Here is a 17,880-nt window from a genome sequence, read left to right as displayed (position 1 = left end):
CCAATAGATATTCCCTTTCCTTTTGATTGAGGAATAGAATCTTGAAAAGCAAGTAGCTTGGCTAACTTGACAGATGCAACATTGTGCTTTGGAGGTGGTGGGGCAGAAGAGCTTCTTGAGGTAAAAGTTTCCTCATTTGCTAAGAAGTCGAATTCATCATAAAAAATCGGGCTTTGAACGTGTTGATAAACCTGGGCTGGTTCAACAGTTGGACCTTGATCATCTTGATGAACCTAGGCTGGTTCAACAGTTAGACCTTGATCATCTTGAATAACTTGGGTTGGTTCAGCAATTTGGCTTTGATCATCTTGTATAGCTTGGGTTGGTTCAGCATTCAAAGTTGGCGGTTGTACTGGTTCAATAATAAGCACTCTCGGCCTAGGATCTCCATGTCTTTGCTTTCTTGGAAACAAGGAGGCATCTGAATCATCTTTATCACTCCCAGATGGAGACTCAATAGTAACATGAACTACATGGGGAGGATTCCTTATAGTTGACTATAATTTTTCAATAAGGGCTTCCACCTATTAGGGTGTTGGATTGTTCGGTTGCTTGAATATATTGATTTCAGTCTCTGTCTCAGCTGGAGTAATCACAACTTCATTGACTAGCTCCTTCGGTGGTACAAACAGATGAAAATTCACATCATCATTATCATTAGAATCATCATCATCATCATCATCATCATCATTAACATCATCATCATCATCATCATCATCAGAAACTTCAAATGAAAAACTGAGATGTGACCTTGATGGTGCCACATGCTCCTCTGCCACCATTGCAGTTGGAGTACTAGTAGCTTGAACACCTTCTGTCTTAGTGAATTTTTCAAATTTGACCAACTCCTTCAATCTTTGATAGGCGACCTTGGCCGCTATTCTTGATTGCTTCATGAGCCCAAAGGTGTAGGGACCCAAGGCTTTCATATCCAAAGTGTCAGATGACCTCTCAAGTTGGGGATATTTTTCATTGAATATCATTTGAAGGAACCTGGGATACATCAAAAACAAGTCCTTCTTCTTCCCCTGAAGGTTGCTTTTCATTTCTTCAAAGATAAACCTTGAAAAGTTGTAATTCCAGTCCATTGCTAGGGTGATAATGTCAATGTAGTGTGCCAGAAACCTCTAGTAAGGTGGGAGCAGTCTCTTGATGGTGGGAGGATAGGTTCCTTCATAGCACATCTTCTCAAGGGTTCCATTCCCTTGATCGGTAGAGTACTCAATTGGAAATGCAGGAGCATCACCAAACTCAAGTACTTCTCAAATAACTTGCTTGGAAATAATTACTGGAGTTCCCTTCACCATTGATTCAACAGCACTAGCTCCATCTGCTCCCTGCATGTTGATTGAGGCATTCTTCCAAAACTCAGTAATCAGGTCCTTATAGATGACTGGATTAGAATGCAAGGCGTGGGAAATCCTGCATTTGTTTAAACCCACGATCATGGATTTGAATTCCTTCTGTGCAGCAGGTGGATCCAAGAGATATCTTGCGATATTGTGAGAATCTACATAATTCAACTGATCCGCCATTTAACCACACCAAATCAATCAAGTGAGAACAATAAAAATTATAATTAAAAGCTAAAATTAAAATTTTATTTTTCTCAAAAAGTTTAAAATTTGGTCAACATTGTCGATTTCGGTCTAATAAAGTTGATTTCGGTCAAAATGATGATTTTGGTCAAGCTTTTTTCATTTTGGTCAAAACAAAGCGTTTTCGGTCAAAACAAAGCGTTTTCAGCGGATCCGGGTCAAATCGAAAACCCGACGATTCAAACTCCAAAATTCTTCAACAGAAATGCCGGAAACCACCGTCAACTCACCAGAAACTCCTTTACACACCTGCAAAAACTTCAAGAAATGGCATAAAACGGAAAGTGTGCAACTCGAAATCCACTTACCAAGTCCTGATTTCGAAGAATCAAAGAAAATGATGATTTGAGAATTAATAGATGAATAGAGAAAAAGGGTTTTTGATTGAAGTTTTGAGAGAAAAGTAAAGAGATTTCGGTGGTGGTGAGGAATAATGAAACACAAAATCCTTTTTAAACCCTAATTAAACCAATTATGGGTTTTCGACCCTTTGGGCCAGCAAAATCGATGGGCCCCACAATAAAATCATTCAACAAAAATTTCAAATTAATTTCATGAATCATTTCATAGATTAAAAATAAAATAAAACTAAAATTTAAAGTTTAAAATTTTAAATGAACGCAAATTAAAAATAAAAGTAAAATAAAATTAAAAATAATCTAAACAATTTAAAAAATAAAAATAAAAATAAAAATAAAATAAAAGAAACACACTTAAATAATTAAATTCAAGACATTTTGGGATCAAAAGTTGTCAAGAAATCTAATATCATTTCTCAGCACACACCTGCATGAATAGCTTTGGTCAATCACCAATATTGTGGTCCGATTAAACTCAAAGGATATATGCAAGTTGGGCAGATTATAAATGACAAGACACTACAACTATATTTCTAAATAGAGCATTTAGCTGATGACGACCAAGGATATTGTTGTCCACTTAAATTCAGTAGCAAGATCAACAGTCAACCTTTAGTCATGAACCAATTCAATTTTAAATGCACTAGAATGTGTTCCCCACTTCACGACATACCCTAGCAATCAAGGAATTCCAAAGAGGTCCTTACTTTAGGTGAGTATTCAATTTATTAAGAGAGAAGATAGATATAGAGATGCATATGTTGTGTCCCAGGTCGGATCTCTTCCAATCACGCAGATGGGACAACATATGACTAACTTAGATAGAGGGATAGAGAGATAAAGAGATAGAAAGGTGCATATGATGTGTCCTAGGTAAGATCTTCCGTTCACGCAAAGGGGACATCATATGACTGACATAGATAGATAGAGAGATGATGCATAGAAATAGAGATGCATATGTTGCGTCCCAGGTCGGATCTTCCAATCACGCAAAGGGGGAAACATATGAATGACATAGAGGATAATAAAGAAAAAAATTCAAACAGACCTACTTTATCAAAATCCCCCAGTCACCCTATCAGCACTAGATTTAAGGACATAAGTTCGTACGTCAAAGAAGTCTTGAGCCACAATTCTAAACGATAAGTAGTTTTAATGTATCTCGTAGGCTCCCTTGTTTATCTCACTGCTCAATCTATCTAAACGTTGTACGGTCAATCCAAATGTAACACATTGATCACAGAGTGTAAACAATTTAGCTTTAGTGCATTATATGTATTTCAAATTGTTGTTTAACACTAAACTTCATATCACTTCCCAAGAACACTTACGAAAGAAGACATATTTTTTGGAATTTTTGATTTTATAATTTTTATGAAATTCTTATTATATAATTTTTTGGTATTTTTTATTTCTCCCTCTAAATTTGTGCATAGGGAAGAAATGAAATAAAATAAATGCACCAATTTAAACACAAAAAAAAAAATCTTCAAAACGAATCATTTTAGAAAACCCACAAGCACATCAAAACGAGCTTTACTGAAAGTTTTGGTAAACAAATCCGCATCATTATTACAAAAAATGAACTTTAATGTCGATTTGATTGATTTTTGAATGTTGAACAGGATTTTTGTCAATTTGAATGGCCGCATCATTATTGCAAAAAATGGAGGTGTCAAGAGAGTTCAAATCGTAATCCAACAATTGGTGTTGAATCCAGATAACCTGAGAGCAGCAGGCTGAGGCGGCAACATATTCAGCCTTAGCCATTGAGGTCGATATCATTTGTTGTTTCTTGCATTTCCATGACACCAATCGGTCCCCTAAGAACTGACATCCACCCGATGTAGATTTCCTGTCAAGATCACAACCTCCATAGTTGCTGCCAGCAAAAGCATATAAATCGAAATCGGGATTTTTAGGATACCAAAGACCCAATTTAGCGCTACCTTTAAGGTACCTAAAAATACTTTTAACAAGAATTAAATGGGGAAGTTTAGGATTAGCCAGATGACGAGCGCATTGACAGACAGAAAACATGATGTCAGGTCTGCTGGCAATCAAATACGTTAGAGATCTGATCATCGATCGATATTCAGTTTGATCTACGGATTCCTCATCTAGATCTGGTGTCAACAGTGGTCTTTCTGCCATTGGAGTGGAGGAAATTTTTGAATCTTTAAAACCGAACTTTTCTAGAATGTCTTCCACATATTTTCCTTGATGTAATAAAATTTCGGCCGAATCCTACCGAACTTGTAACCCTAGAAACATTGTCACTTCACCCAGTGAGCTCATCTCAAATCTTTTCTTCATTACATCCGAGAACTCTTTGCATAGATCTATGTTGGTTGACCCAAAAATGATGTCGTCTACGTAGATTTGTACAACAATCAAATATGCATCCACTTTCTTGATGAATAATGTCTGATCGATCGTTCCCTTTATGTATCTGTGCTCAAGCAGATGTTCAGTTAGGATAGCGTACCAAGCTCTAGGAGCCTGATGCAAACCATATAGATCCTTTTCCAGTTTGTAGACATGATTTGGAAACTTTGGATTGGCAAATCCTGGTGGTTGATCAACATAAATCTCCTCCTTCACGACTCGGTACAGGATGGCTGTCTTGACATCCATTTGATAAACTGCAAACCCCATGTAGGAAGCATACACTAGGAATATACGAATGGCTTCCAAAGGCGCCACATGAGCATACACTTCGGTGTAGTCAAGACCCTCTATCTTCCTGAATCCACGAACGACCAAACGAGCGTTGATGTGCATAATAACGCCGATATCATCTTGGTTATTTCTGAAACCCAACGCGTATCCAAAGACTTCATGCCTTTTGGTAGCTCTACCAACTACCATACTCTCAACTTCTTAAACTGATTCAGTTCTTCATGCATTGCATCTACCCAACTCGGTAAATTTAAAGCCATGTCCATATTCTTTGGTTCAATTTAGGATATGAAGCACGGGTAGAGACAATCGTTGACATCTTCGCTTTGACTTCTGGTCTGAACTCCACTTTCTACTAGACCAATAATGTTCTGGATAGGATGATCGCGTTGAAATCTGGTTAGGATTGGATGGTTGATATCATTGACTATGACTGGAAGATTTATGATGTTGTCAAATCTGCCTGCTTCCGAATCCCCTCCTTTAGACGTTCTATGATCATGAGAAGTACTTGCCACAAATTCATTAGCGAATGGCTCTCGAAAGACAAATTCCATGAATGTTTGTGTGTGTGACAACCCAAAATTTCCGTTTGTTTTAACGCCGTAATTAAGCACGTCAAAAAAATTAGCCAAATTTATCCCAAAAATATTTTTGGCTAGATTTAAGCCCGTTAGAATATTTTAAATAGTATTTGTCAAGCGAACCAAAAATAAGGAAGTAAAATTTAGAGTTGCCGTGTTTAGCATAAGTCGCGGAACTCCAAAAATTTGGAATTTACGGACGAAAACTCGTAGTTTTTGACCGCAAACCCCCAAGAGTATAAATATGACACTTTGTCATTTTCTCTCATTTTTCCAACTTCCACCCCAAGAATTCTCTCTCAAGTATCACAAAATCCTTCCGTCAAATCCGCTAAAACGTAAGTGTTTCTTGCCTAGATTCGTTCATATAACACTTAATCTAGTGTTTTTACTTCATTTCATCCATGTATTTTCAATTTTTGGCTAGATCTTCAAGTGTTCTTCAAGAACTCCAAGAACACACACTAGTGTTCTTGGCCAAAAACGATCATTCAAGCTCCTAGAACATAAGTACACTTGCCCTAGCTTCTTGTGTGCTTAGTATGAACTTGCTTACACCCGGAAATCATCATTTCCCCATGTTCATATGAGTTTACGGTTTGGGGAGGCCATCCCAAAACCGTAAACACCTCCAAAAAGGTGTTTTTTCCAAAGTTTCATCAGAGTTTTTCTTCTATGCTTTTATTTCGTTAAATGCATGCCTGTATTTGTATAGTCATATAAATAATGTTTAAAAGACTTAGGAAGGCTAGTTCGCCCTATTTCCTTTTCCTCGTTGGGATGTGGTCTGGTGGGTATCGGTTATCCGCCCGAAGGTCATTTAAACATTAGTTATATATCATGTATACATGTATACACATAAAGGTTTCCATCGACCACTTCATTTCCCTTGGGTAGCAAGGGCATACTTCCAATCATCATTCATAGACAAGAAACACTAGTAACTATTATAGGAATAGTTCGGAGACTCTATCTCTATCTCTATCTCTATCTCTATCTCTATCTCTATCTCTATCTCTATCTCTCTCTATCTCTCCCTTTTTTGCTTTAGAAGGTGACACATTATTTCCCTCTACGACAGTTCACTGTGCCAACGCCGTGTAACCAGAGTCTCCGGGAAGGAGAGCGAACATCATGTGTATAGATCTATACGGGACTGACACTCCCACACCCAGACTAATAGCTACAGTCCGCGCCGGTAAGGCCCTTGGGTGACATAATGCCACTACCTCTACGTGTGACATGGAGGGTCATCGGATACTGTAACATCCCGGAATAGCAAGGGTAAAGTTGAACGGCTAAAAGAGTAAAATGGGAGGGAGCGACTCGGCGAGTCCACGAGTGGACTCGGCGAGTAGGGTCGCGACTCTAGTCGCGTGTTAAATGACCAACTCGGCGAGTAGCATGGGTGGACTCGGCGAGCTGGTGCTGAGTGGAGAAAACCCTAAATCCGGAGGTTGAGCCCTATATAAAAAACATTATTTCTCCTCCCCAGCCTCCTTATCACCCCTTGAGTTCCAGAAGCCCTAATTTCGTGAGAAAACACCATTGTTGAGTGAATTAGAGCTTGGAGAAGGGTATTTGGTGCTTTAAGCTTGAAGATTGGAGGCTTGTATCAGGAAGCTTAGGGGAAACAGCAATCTACAGTTGGTTGGGCTCATTCCAAGGGTAAGGAACCATTTCCTTAAGCTATTTTATTCATGGGTTCATGTGTGGTGGTTGGTATGGCATCTAAAGTGAGATAGAAGCTTGGATCTGAGAATGCTACTTCAGATCTGAGCTTGTGATGGTCCTATATGTCATAAAGTCCCTGTTGATGAGTGTTTGAAGGAGTTATTTTGTCCCAAACCCTAGCCCTAGAGTGCAAAGTGCCTAGATCTCCTTGGATTCACGTAAAGTTTGCCACTTTACGTGATGGATGGCCTTAGGAAGGGTAGATATATGGTTTGGATCATCTGCATGGCTTGGAAAGCCTCTGTATGGATTCAGACCCGGTGGTACTCGGCGAGTCACATGGGTGGACTCGGCAAGTTGCTTGAAGATAGGCTGGGACTTGACGAGTTGGAAGAACAACTCGGCGAGTTGGATGAAGATGGCCTGGAACTCGACGAGTTGGAAGAACAACTCGGCGAGTAGGTTGAAGATAGCCTTAGACTCGACGAGTCTGTTCTTGGACTCGGCGAGTCTTGTCGAAGAGTCCCAATCTTTTCTGGTTGAGTCGTGAATCGGTGAGTCAAGGGGATGACTCGGTGAGTTGTGTGTGAGTGGACTCATAGTCATTGAACTCGGCGAGTCTCGGGGTGGCTCGGCGAGTTGAGTCGCGGTTTGGGGAATTTCTGAGCATGGGGACTCAGCGAGTCATCGGGTTGACTCGGCGAGTAGAGTCAGTCAGGGGTTGACTTTGACAAAGGGTTGACCAGTGGTTTCCAGGAGCATTTTGGTAATTGTTGGATATTGTTTTGAGTTCAGTGCTTTGGTGGTTATCCAGTGGTGGAGATCGTATCAGTGATCGGAGCAGCTTGGGTTATATGTTCAGTCGGTAGTTTCGAGGTGAATTATCCTCGCTATATCAACAGGGTCTAAGGCACCAAGGCCGGCCCTTATCGGATTGAGATCCGGGTATTTGTTGTTATGTTATTGCTTTGATATGTTGCATCCTGGTAGCTAGGATGGTATATGTTAGAGACCTGGTTGAGATAGGTATCCCGAGATGTAGGGTGATGCTATGCTAGTGACCGGTTAGGTCGGTATCCTGGTTAGGATGATGATATGTTATGTGATTTGTTTGATTGGCTTGTTGACTGTGAATTGCTATATGATTGTATGTTTATGTGCACATGGTTGTTTGGACTGGAGTTGGGTTGATGCGGGTCCTGCTTTGTGATGTAGGCCAAGATACCCAGGGCGGACCGGTTGTCCCGAAGGCCCAACGAGCGGTCCGGATAGGCTTTAGGCCCCAAGAGGGCGGACCAGACGTGCCGAGGGTGGGAGAATGGACCAGGCCGACTGAAGGCCCGGTGCGGGCGGACCAGTCATACTGTAGACTCAGAGAGTGGACCAGGTGGATTGAAGGCCCGGTGCGGGCGGACCAATCACACTGCAGACTCGATGTATGTGGATAGATTCGGAGAGTGGACCAGGTGGATTGAAGGCCCGGTGCGGGCGGACCAATCACATTGTAGACTCGAGGTATATGGCTAGACTCGGAGGGTAGACCAGGTGGACTGTTGGCCAGTGCGGCGGACCAGTCCCACAGTAGACCCGAAGTGCATGGCTGTTTTGTGATCGGATATGTTATGGCATGTTATGCGTGTATGGTATATGTGGTTGGTATTTAGGGGATATCTCACTAAGCTTTCGGGCTTACATTTGTGGTTTAATGTTTTTCAGGTTCTTCAGGAGACCGTGGCAAGGTGAAGGCGTGATCGTACCACTCCTTGTGTTTATATTGTGATGAGATTCTGAGAATACTTAAAATAAATTGTATTGAAAACCTTTTTGTAATAAATTTAATGGAATCGGGTTGTTTTCGAAAATTTTAAATTGGTTGAAATTTTTGGTCGTTAAAAGTTGGTATCAGAGCCTTGGTTTGAGTGAATTGGAGGAACACTCGTGTGACTCGAGTCTCAAATCGAGGAGAGTTTTCAAAAGAGTATTTAAAATGGTTTTCAAAATGAGTAAAGGAGGACGCGGAGGTACGATCAGCCGGAGCTAGTAAGTAACCCCAAAATACCATACATGATATTTGTTTTTGAGCTTTGTTAGAACAACATGCTAGTGCTAGGCTAGAGATCTTCAGGATTTCATGATAATGTTGCCTGATTTGTGATGCCTGTAGCCTAGGGTTTCCTTGTGAGAGATTTCCAGTGTTCCTCTAGTTGTGAGGGTTGAGCGTTGTTATGCATGTTTTCACTAGGGTGTTGTGGTAGTACTTCATACAAATATGGGTAGGTGTGGAAGGTAGTATGGGCCCGTACTACTGAAAGCACAGGACCCATACGCGTATCAGGGAAACCATGACCTCTAGGGTTGGGTTGAGAGAGTTGGTTCCCGGGATAGTGGGAAGTGTCTTAGGTTTTGTGTGGTGTTTTTCAGTATGGAGATTCCGAGGCATGCTGGGAGTGGATCCGGATCAGGATCGGGAGCAGGAGAGGGAGTTCCGGGCGGGTCAGTACCGCCCGAGGTTATTGGTCAGATGAGCACGTGCGAGTTGGATGCGAGGATTCGTGAGATCCTGCGTGATGAGATTGCTGAGTTGTTCCGGGCTGAGTTGCCGGAGCTGTTTGGGTCGATCAAGACCGCCATGGTTGAGTATTTTGATGAGCGTTATGCAGCTCTCGCAGAGACGGCTGCCGCGGCGGCTACAACAGCTGTAGCAGCGGCAGGGGGAGGAGCTGGTCGGGGCTTTCAGTATCGGGACTTCGATAATACGAAGCCTCCCACCTTCGATGGAGTTCAGGACCCGATTGTTGCTATGAGGTGGTTATCGGACGTGGAGGGGTGTTTCTTCATGTGTTCATGCCCTGCTGAGCAGAGGGTGAGGTGTGCTCTGAACCTGTTGAGGCTCGAGGCGAAGGATTGGTGGAGATTGACCACGGGGTCATATTCGGATGCGCAGAGGGCTGCGATTTCATGGGATCAATTCAGGGAGATGTTCAGCACTCGCTATGTTCCGTGAGTTGAGAGGGAGAGATTGGCTCAGGAGTTCCTTGAGCGGAAGCAGGATTCGGAGTCGATGACTGAGATCACCAGGATGTTCACTGAGAGGGCGATGTTCTGCCCTGAGTTCACTTCGGAGCAGGCTCAGATGTCTCGATATCTGAGCATGCTCAAGAGGGATATTAGACAGTTTGTGTCTATGCAAAGGTGCGAGACCTTGTTGGAGTTATAGGAGGCCGCCAGGCGGCGCGAATTAGAGATTGAGTTGCAGATGCGTGAGTTGAGGCAGGCTCCAGTGCAGTTGCAGCCGGCGCCAAAACGGTCCAAGACCGTTGATTCTAGAGTGGGGGATCTGAGTAGCCACACTTGTGGGAAGTGTGGAAGGAGTCACACCGGAGTTTGTAGGTCCGATGGTGCATGCCGCAAGTGCGGAAAGGAGGGGCACTATGCGAGGGATTGTCGGCAGTTGGCGCCGGTTCGGGATTTGAGGATTTGTTACCATTGTCATCAGGTTGGACATTTGAGGGTCAACTGTCCACAGCTCGCTGCAGGACTGGTGTAGGCTCCAGCACCGGCCACTTTGTGGATCACGGGTGGAGGTCAGGGTGGAGCGGAGCCCCCAAGGGCTGAGGGTCGTGCTTTTCAGCTTGTAGCAGAGGAGGTCGGAGCAGTGCCGAATGCAGCCGCAGGTATGTTTCTTCCTTGATGTCTTGTTATCTTATGATTATTGTGGAGTATTGTTTATGTGCTATTATCTTTGTGTGGTTCTTGGTGTGGTATTTGTTGTTTTTGAGAGTTATGGCATGATTATGGGTTAGTGTTGGGAATTTTGTTGGTTATCATTCATGGGGTTGTTAGTGGGAATCTGGCGTTGGTCTAAATGTCGGGCAGCATCAGCCTTCTGAGGAGTGGTTAGCTGTAGATTGAGTTTGTTTCGAGCGGGAGGATCAGTATGGATATGTGATTTTGTGAAGGTTGCTAGTGCTAGTGGGAAATTAGTCCGCGTGTAAGTGTGGTGTTGTGCAGGGTTGTTTTGGGAGGTTGGTGATAGCGATCGGTGGTTGATAGTTAGTGCCCTAAGTGGGGGAGAGTTGAAAAATTCTCCGGATGATCGATGAGTATGTGAGATTGTTGAGCTGTCTGGGATTCAGCAGTGTTCTGTCAGCCAAGATTGTAGGCTGGCATGAGTAAGTGGCAGGCATCCGAGGCGGAATACAGACCAAAGGTACTTATTTGCAGAGGGTCTGGGATCAGGCCGGGATTGAGTTGTGTGATGGAGATAGAGTTCGGAACCCCTAGAGGGCTAGAACGGTATGCATGGGAAGATTTCCCGGAGTGATAGCTCGGAATGATGAATGCTAGTTGAGCGGTCCGGAGAGACTGAAGGTCGTAGTGTACCAGTCAGGCCGAAGGCTCTAAGAACGGTCCAGCTAAACTGAAGGCACTGACAGCGGTCCAGATTGGCTGAAGGTTCTGAGAGTGGTCCAGATTGGCTGAAGGCCCAGTGAGGCGGTCCAGTCATGCTGAAGACTCTGCAGGTATTGTTGGATCGGTTCGAGGATATGGTTTGTGTATGTTGTGGTGTGATAGCATTTGAAGGTATGGCCCCGGGTATTGATCTTGATTAGTTGAGATAGTGCATGGGCTTGACGGCCCCTACGATCAGAGTCAGAGCATGTGTGTTGGATGGATAGCGGTTACGCTATGAAGGAGTGGTGCAGCGTTGGGCGAGCACTGTGGCACTTGTCGGAGTGACAAGGCGGCCAAGTGGATTCCTTGGTAAATGAATGAGAGAGGAGTGTAACTCTGAGGGGGAGTGCAAGTTCACAGAAGTGAAAGCGGCAGAGCAGAGTTATGATTAGAGTGATCCGAGTATGGTCATTGAGCAGCGTGTTTGCGGCAGTAGGATGGAATCACATCCGGTTTGGAATGTCTGCTGAGGTCGCGGAAGGAATTCCGCGGGTATAGAGCCAAGAGGCTCGGAAGGGATGCAGGGAGGGAGTCTCGGGCTCTCAGTGTGATTCTGATCAGGGAAATGCGTATGTAGTAGTGGTTCATCCTGGGGGATGTTTGGAGATGTCCAGTTTATAGCCGTAAACTCATGGGGTTTATGGTCCAGAAACCGTAAACACCCCTAAGGGCCACCATTTGAGGAGTAAACTCCAATGTGAGGCCATACTCTCTTTATATGCAACCCTCGGTACTCCTAGCACTTGTGGTAAAGTGTTTCCATGCTTTAGGATGTCTTTACTTGCTTAATTAGTTACTAAATGACTAATTTGATACTTAAATGTATCATTACTTGTTAAATAGGATTCGCGTGTGTGATCAAGTCCTTACTTGACACGTAGCATCTTACACCGTCCGTTCATCCGAGTCACCCACGTCAGGTGAGTTCATACCCCTGAATTAACCATTTAAATGATTTTAACTGCTTTTATAGGGAGGGAATACAAGTTGATATATACGGTTATTAGATAAATCACATGTGATTAATAACTGTATAGCAAAATAGATTTTTGCATGATAACTGTTTTATCCAGCTTAAGATGTTCCAATCTCGCTTTCAACTCTATTAAAGGTTTTCCAAAAGGTTTTCTTCACTTTATTTGTTTTATAAATATCATTTTCAAAGTTTTTATGAAAGGTTTTTCAAAGGATTCCAAAGATTTTCAAAACTTGTTTTACAAACTAACATCAAGTCGTAAATTTCTTATGTATAAAGTTTTTCCAAAGTTTCATCAGAGTTTTTCTTCTATGCTTTTATTTCGTTAAATGCATGCCTGTATTTGTATAGTCATATAAATAATGTTTAAAAGACTTAGGAAGGCTAGTTCGCCCTATTTCCTTTTCCTCGTTGGGATGTGGTCTGGTGGGTATCGGTTATCCGTCCGAAGGTCGTTTAAACATTAGTTATATATCATGTATACATGTATAGACATAAAGGTTTCCATCGACCACTTCATTTCCCTTAGGTAGCAAGGGCATACTTCCAGTCATCATTCATAGACAAGAAACACTAGTAACTATTATAGGAATAGTTAGGAGACTCTATCTCTATCTCTATCTCTATCTCTATCTCTATCTCTCTCTATCTCTCCCTTTTTTGCTTTAGAAGGTGACACATTATTTCCCTCTACGACAGTTCACTGTGCCAACGCTGTGTAACCAGAGTCTCCGGGAAGGAGAGCAAACATCATGTGTATAGATCTATACGGGACTGACACTCCCACACCCAGACTAATAGCTACAGTCCGCGCCGGTAAGGCCCTTGGGTGACATAATGCCACTACCTCTACGTGTGACATGGAGGGTCATCGGATACTGTAACATCCCGGAATAGCAAGGGTAAAGTTGAACAGCTAAAAGAGTAAAATGGGAGGGAGCGACTCGGCGAGTCCACCGAGTGGACTCGGCGAGTAGGGTCGCGACTCTAGTTGCGTGTTAAATGACCAACTCGGCGAGTAGCATGGGTGGACTCGGCGAGCTGGTGCTGAGTGGAGAAAACCCTAAATCCAGAGGTTGAGCCCTATATAAAGAACATTATTTCTCCTCCCTAGCCTCCTTATCACCCCTTGAGTTCCAGAAGCCCTAATTTCGTGAGAAAACACCATTGTTGAGTGAATTAGAGCTTGGAGAAGGGTATTTGGTGCTTTAAGCTTGAAGATTGGAGGCTTGTATCAGGAAGCTTAGGGGAAACAGCAATCTACAGTTGGTTGGGCTCATTCCAAGGGTAAGGAACCATTTCCTTAAGCTATTTTATTCATGGGTTCATGTGTGGTGGTTGGTATGGCATCTAAAGTGAGATAGAAGCTTGGATCTGAGGATGCTACTTCAGATCTGAGCTTGTGATGGTCCTATATGTCATAAAGTCCCTGTTGATGAGTGTTTGAAGGAGTTATTTTGTCCCAAACCCTAGCCCTAGAGTGCAAAGTGCCTAGATCTCCTTGGATTCACGTAAAGTTTGCCACTTTACATGATGGATGGCCTTAGGAAGGGTATATCTATGGTTTGGATCATCTGCATGGCTTGGAAAGCCTCTGTATGGATTCAGACTCGGTGGTACTCGGCGAGTCACATGGGTGGACTCGGCAAGTTGCTTGAAGATAGGGTGGGACTTGACGAGTTGGGAGAACAACTTGGCGAGTTGGATGAAGATGGCCTGGAACTCGACGAGTTGGAAGAACAACTCGGCGAGTAGGTTGAAGATAGCCTTAGACTCGACGAGTGTGTTCTTGGACTCGGCGAGTCTAGTCGAAGAGTCCCAATCTTATCTGGTTGAGCCGTGAATCGGTGAGTCAAGGGGATGACTCGGTGAGTTGTGTGCGAGTGGAGTCATAGTCATTGAACTCGGCGAGTCTCGGGGTGGCTCGGCGAGTTGAGTCGCGGTTTGGGGAATTTCTGAGCATGGGGACCCGGCGAGTCATCGGGTTGACTCGGCGAGTAGAGTCAGTCAGGGGTTGACTTTGACAAAAGGTTGACCAGTGGTTTCCAGGAGCATTTTGGTAATTGTTGGATATTGTTTTGAGTTCAGTGCTTTGGTGGTTAACCAGTGGTGGAGATCGTATCAGTGATCGGAGCAGCTTGGGTTATATGTTCAGTCGGCAGTTTCGAGGTGAATTATCCTCGCTATATCAACAGGGTCTAAGGCACCAAGGCCGGCCCTTATCGGATTGAGATCCGGGTATTTGTTGTTATGTTATTGCTTTGATATGTTGCATCCTGGTAGCTAGGATGGTATATGTTAGAGACCTGGTTGAGATAGGTATCCCGAGATGTAGGGTGATGTTATGCTAGTGACCGGTTAGGTCGGTATCCTGGTTAGGATGATGATATGTTATGTGATCTGTTTGATTGGCTTGTTGACTGTGAATTGCTATATGATTGTATGTTTATGTGCACATGGTTGTTTGGACTGGAGTTGGGTTGAGGCGGGTCCTGCTTTGTGATGTAGGCCAAGATACCCAGGGCTGACCGGTTGTCCCGAAGGCCCAGCGAGCGGTCTGGATAGGTTGTAGGCCCCAAGAGGGCGGACCAGATGTGCCGAGGCTGGGAGAGTGGACCAGGCCGACTGAAGGCCCGGTGCGGGCGGACCAGTCATACTGTAGACTCAGAGAGTGGACCAGGTGGATTGAAGGCCCGTGTGGCAACCCGATATTTCAACTCTTTGTAACGAGCAAAATGGGTCAAGTATCGTAACCACTTCTGAGTAATAAAATTTACTTTCATAATAAAATGTACAAATAAGTTTTATTTAATTTCCTTCTATGATTAAATGTCTTTGAACCATGATCGTACGTGAAAAGAACGCCCAAATCCGACTTCATATAGCGAAGTTGTGATTTTTCCAAGTTCAGCTTACCAACAGACAACTAAAAACTCGAATCGGAAATCGAGCGACTTTTGGCCGGAATGACCTAAACGAGAATCGAAGGTCTCGACAATGGTATTCCAGCGGTAAAAAGTCTGGCAAAAACCGACATCAGATAAAGAAGTTATGAATTTTCAAAGAAATTCCTTAAACACGATGGTTTTTTTTTTAATAATAAATAATAAAAAAAAATATTTTTGGAATTTGCCGACGGAGTCTAAACGAAAGTTGTAGAGCGTAGTTTCACCTACGCAAGGATATAAAGACCATCGAAAACGGAGTTCGTATGAAGAAGATATGAATTTTTGAAGTTTATTAAATAAATTAATTATTTATTTTAATCAAAATTCGGATATTATCCGAAGGGGAGTCAGCGTCCTCATCCGAGGTACGCGCTGCGTACTCTTGTACGCCCCGTGTAACCGAGAGGATTGGCCTCTAATCGTCCACGTCGCGCTATCCGAAGGAACCGACCCATCCGACCCATCCGAAGCCCCGACCCGTCCGACCCGCCGTCCCATCCGACCCGCGTACCCAGCAACCCGTCGCATCCGAGCCGAGGCAGTCGAGGCTTCGGTCATGCATGACGTACGCGTATGCACTGCGTACGAGCGTACGCCCCGCGTACCGAGGCAGACCAGCCTTACTATAAATAGGATGCGAGGGTTTCCAAAGAAAGGGCTCATTTCTCTTCTCTCTCTCTCAACTTTGCCTCGTTTTTCGTGTCCGTTCAAACCCGAAGCTCTGGTCTTTTTGGCTCAAGTCCCGACGGTCGATTTTACTCCCGAGATTCCCGAGAATCCCGAGGAAAATCCGTTTCCCAAGACGAAACTCTGCCCGGTTTTCCATCTCGCTATCTTCAAACTTTCAAGTGAGTTTCATACCCCTTAATCAACCGTTTTAATTATTCTAAATACTTTTATATGCTTTCAAGGGGGGGATTACAAGTAAAACACACGAGTATTATCGTGTGTTACATAAAGAAACTCTTTTATATACTGTTATATATTCAAATCACATGCGATTTATAACCTTTAAGGAACTTTTATATATATAACATATGTTACAATAGCATTCTATCTTTTAAAAATATAAAGTTGTTGTAATGCATGTATAAACTAAACTGTTCTTAGATTATTCTTGTCTATCTTAGACTCTACACCAAAAATCTATGCTTTCATAAACAAGTGATTCTTTTTCTAGGTATTTCTAAACAAACAAGGCACACTTTTTGAAAACTATATTATGTATAGTTTTACGAACAGATTTCTAACTCTTATATACTAGAAACATATATTTCAAGAAGTTTACTTTCGTATACAAGAACAAACGTAACATTTTAACAAGTAGATCTGTTTTTATACCACGGTTTTGTGAGACACTAACTTCATGTACGTTCGAGTACACATTTCAAGTCCTGTATTATATACCAGAATCCCTTGGAGGGGGAGCATGGTGTTTGTGTATAGATCTATACGGGCTTGACAACCCGCGCCCTGACTGTTAGCTGCAATCCACCGTTTGGGGTGACAAACGTTATAACATTCCAACGCCTGAAGAACGTTGTGTATAGGCATTCAGAGTCAATAGTATGGTTATAAAACTCACAAGGGGTATTAAAAATGCATTGATTTACAAGGTTTTCAAACTCTTTGGTTATTTTACATTTACATACATTTTGGAAACAAACATTGCTCTTGAGTGAAGGCTACTTTTATACTAGTAGAAAATATAGGATTTTCTAAACACAAACAAACAAAGATAAAACATTTCATTTCATTCAAACATTGTCACTTAAATACTTATGAAATTCACCAGCTTAAATGCTGATCTACTCTTTCAAAATTACTTGTATGTCCCAGGGATTCAGTAATTTCAAGTACTAATATGCTTTTGAAGAAGAGATGCTGCGGCGCCAATTTAATCTCATATTTTGACATCATATTGTAATTGGTTTTGAACATGTAACTTTTGACAAATGTAAACTTTCAATTATATATATGATGGTTGTATTGCTTTCTTTACTATGTATTCATTTGTTACGTTACCACATGAAGTCATCCGCCCCCGAACGTTTCCGCCGTTCAGGTTTGGGGGTGTGACAGATTGGTATCAGAGCAATGTTTATAGTGAACTAAGTATATCGAACCACATAAGATATACAAACTATAAATGCTTAAGGGACTAATACTCTCTGACAAAACAAATTTTCTTTTTACACTTAAGCAGCATTTCGTTCAACTTAAATTGATAGTTCATTTAAGTACAATTACATGCATACCACAAACTATTTTCATGTTATACAACTATACAAGTATTTAGACAAGTTGACACTACGATTGAGACTCGATATATGTAATCAGATTTTGGATAAATATAGCGTGATCAACTATATTTGCCCAAGATTGGACCAACGTATATCGAGGAATGATCGTAGTAAGCAACAAGTCAAAACTTACCAAACCATTACAAGAATCAAACACAAGAATTTAAATACTATAGGAGTATTTGCCATCTAAACTAGTTTAACTTACATGTTTTACATGTTCCGACTTTATTCAATCCTTATAACCCTATTTCTCGTACAGTCAAATGGCTGGATTTCACCTCCCTGGCGACCCCTACTT

General features: G+C 42.5%; 1 protein-coding gene across 1 annotated transcript; it reads right to left on the bottom strand.

The window, feature by feature from the left end:
* Positions 1–3,529: 3,529 nt before the first annotated feature.
* On the bottom strand, positions 3,530–4,111 carry LOC111887167 (uncharacterized mitochondrial protein AtMg00810-like). The gene has a single exon (XM_023883327.1). It carries the CDS (start codon positions 4,109–4,111, stop codon positions 3,530–3,532), a length of 582 nt encoding a protein of 193 aa, XP_023739095.1.
* Between the last annotated feature and the right edge of the window lie 13,769 nt (positions 4,112–17,880).

This window comes from Lactuca sativa, chromosome 2 (genome assembly GCF_002870075.4).
Source record: "Lactuca sativa cultivar Salinas chromosome 2, Lsat_Salinas_v11, whole genome shotgun sequence".
NCBI classification, from domain to species: domain Eukaryota; kingdom Viridiplantae; phylum Streptophyta; class Magnoliopsida; order Asterales; family Asteraceae; genus Lactuca; species Lactuca sativa.
Note: the sequence above shows the minus strand (reverse complement) of the source record. Positions and strands in the feature narration are given on the sequence as shown.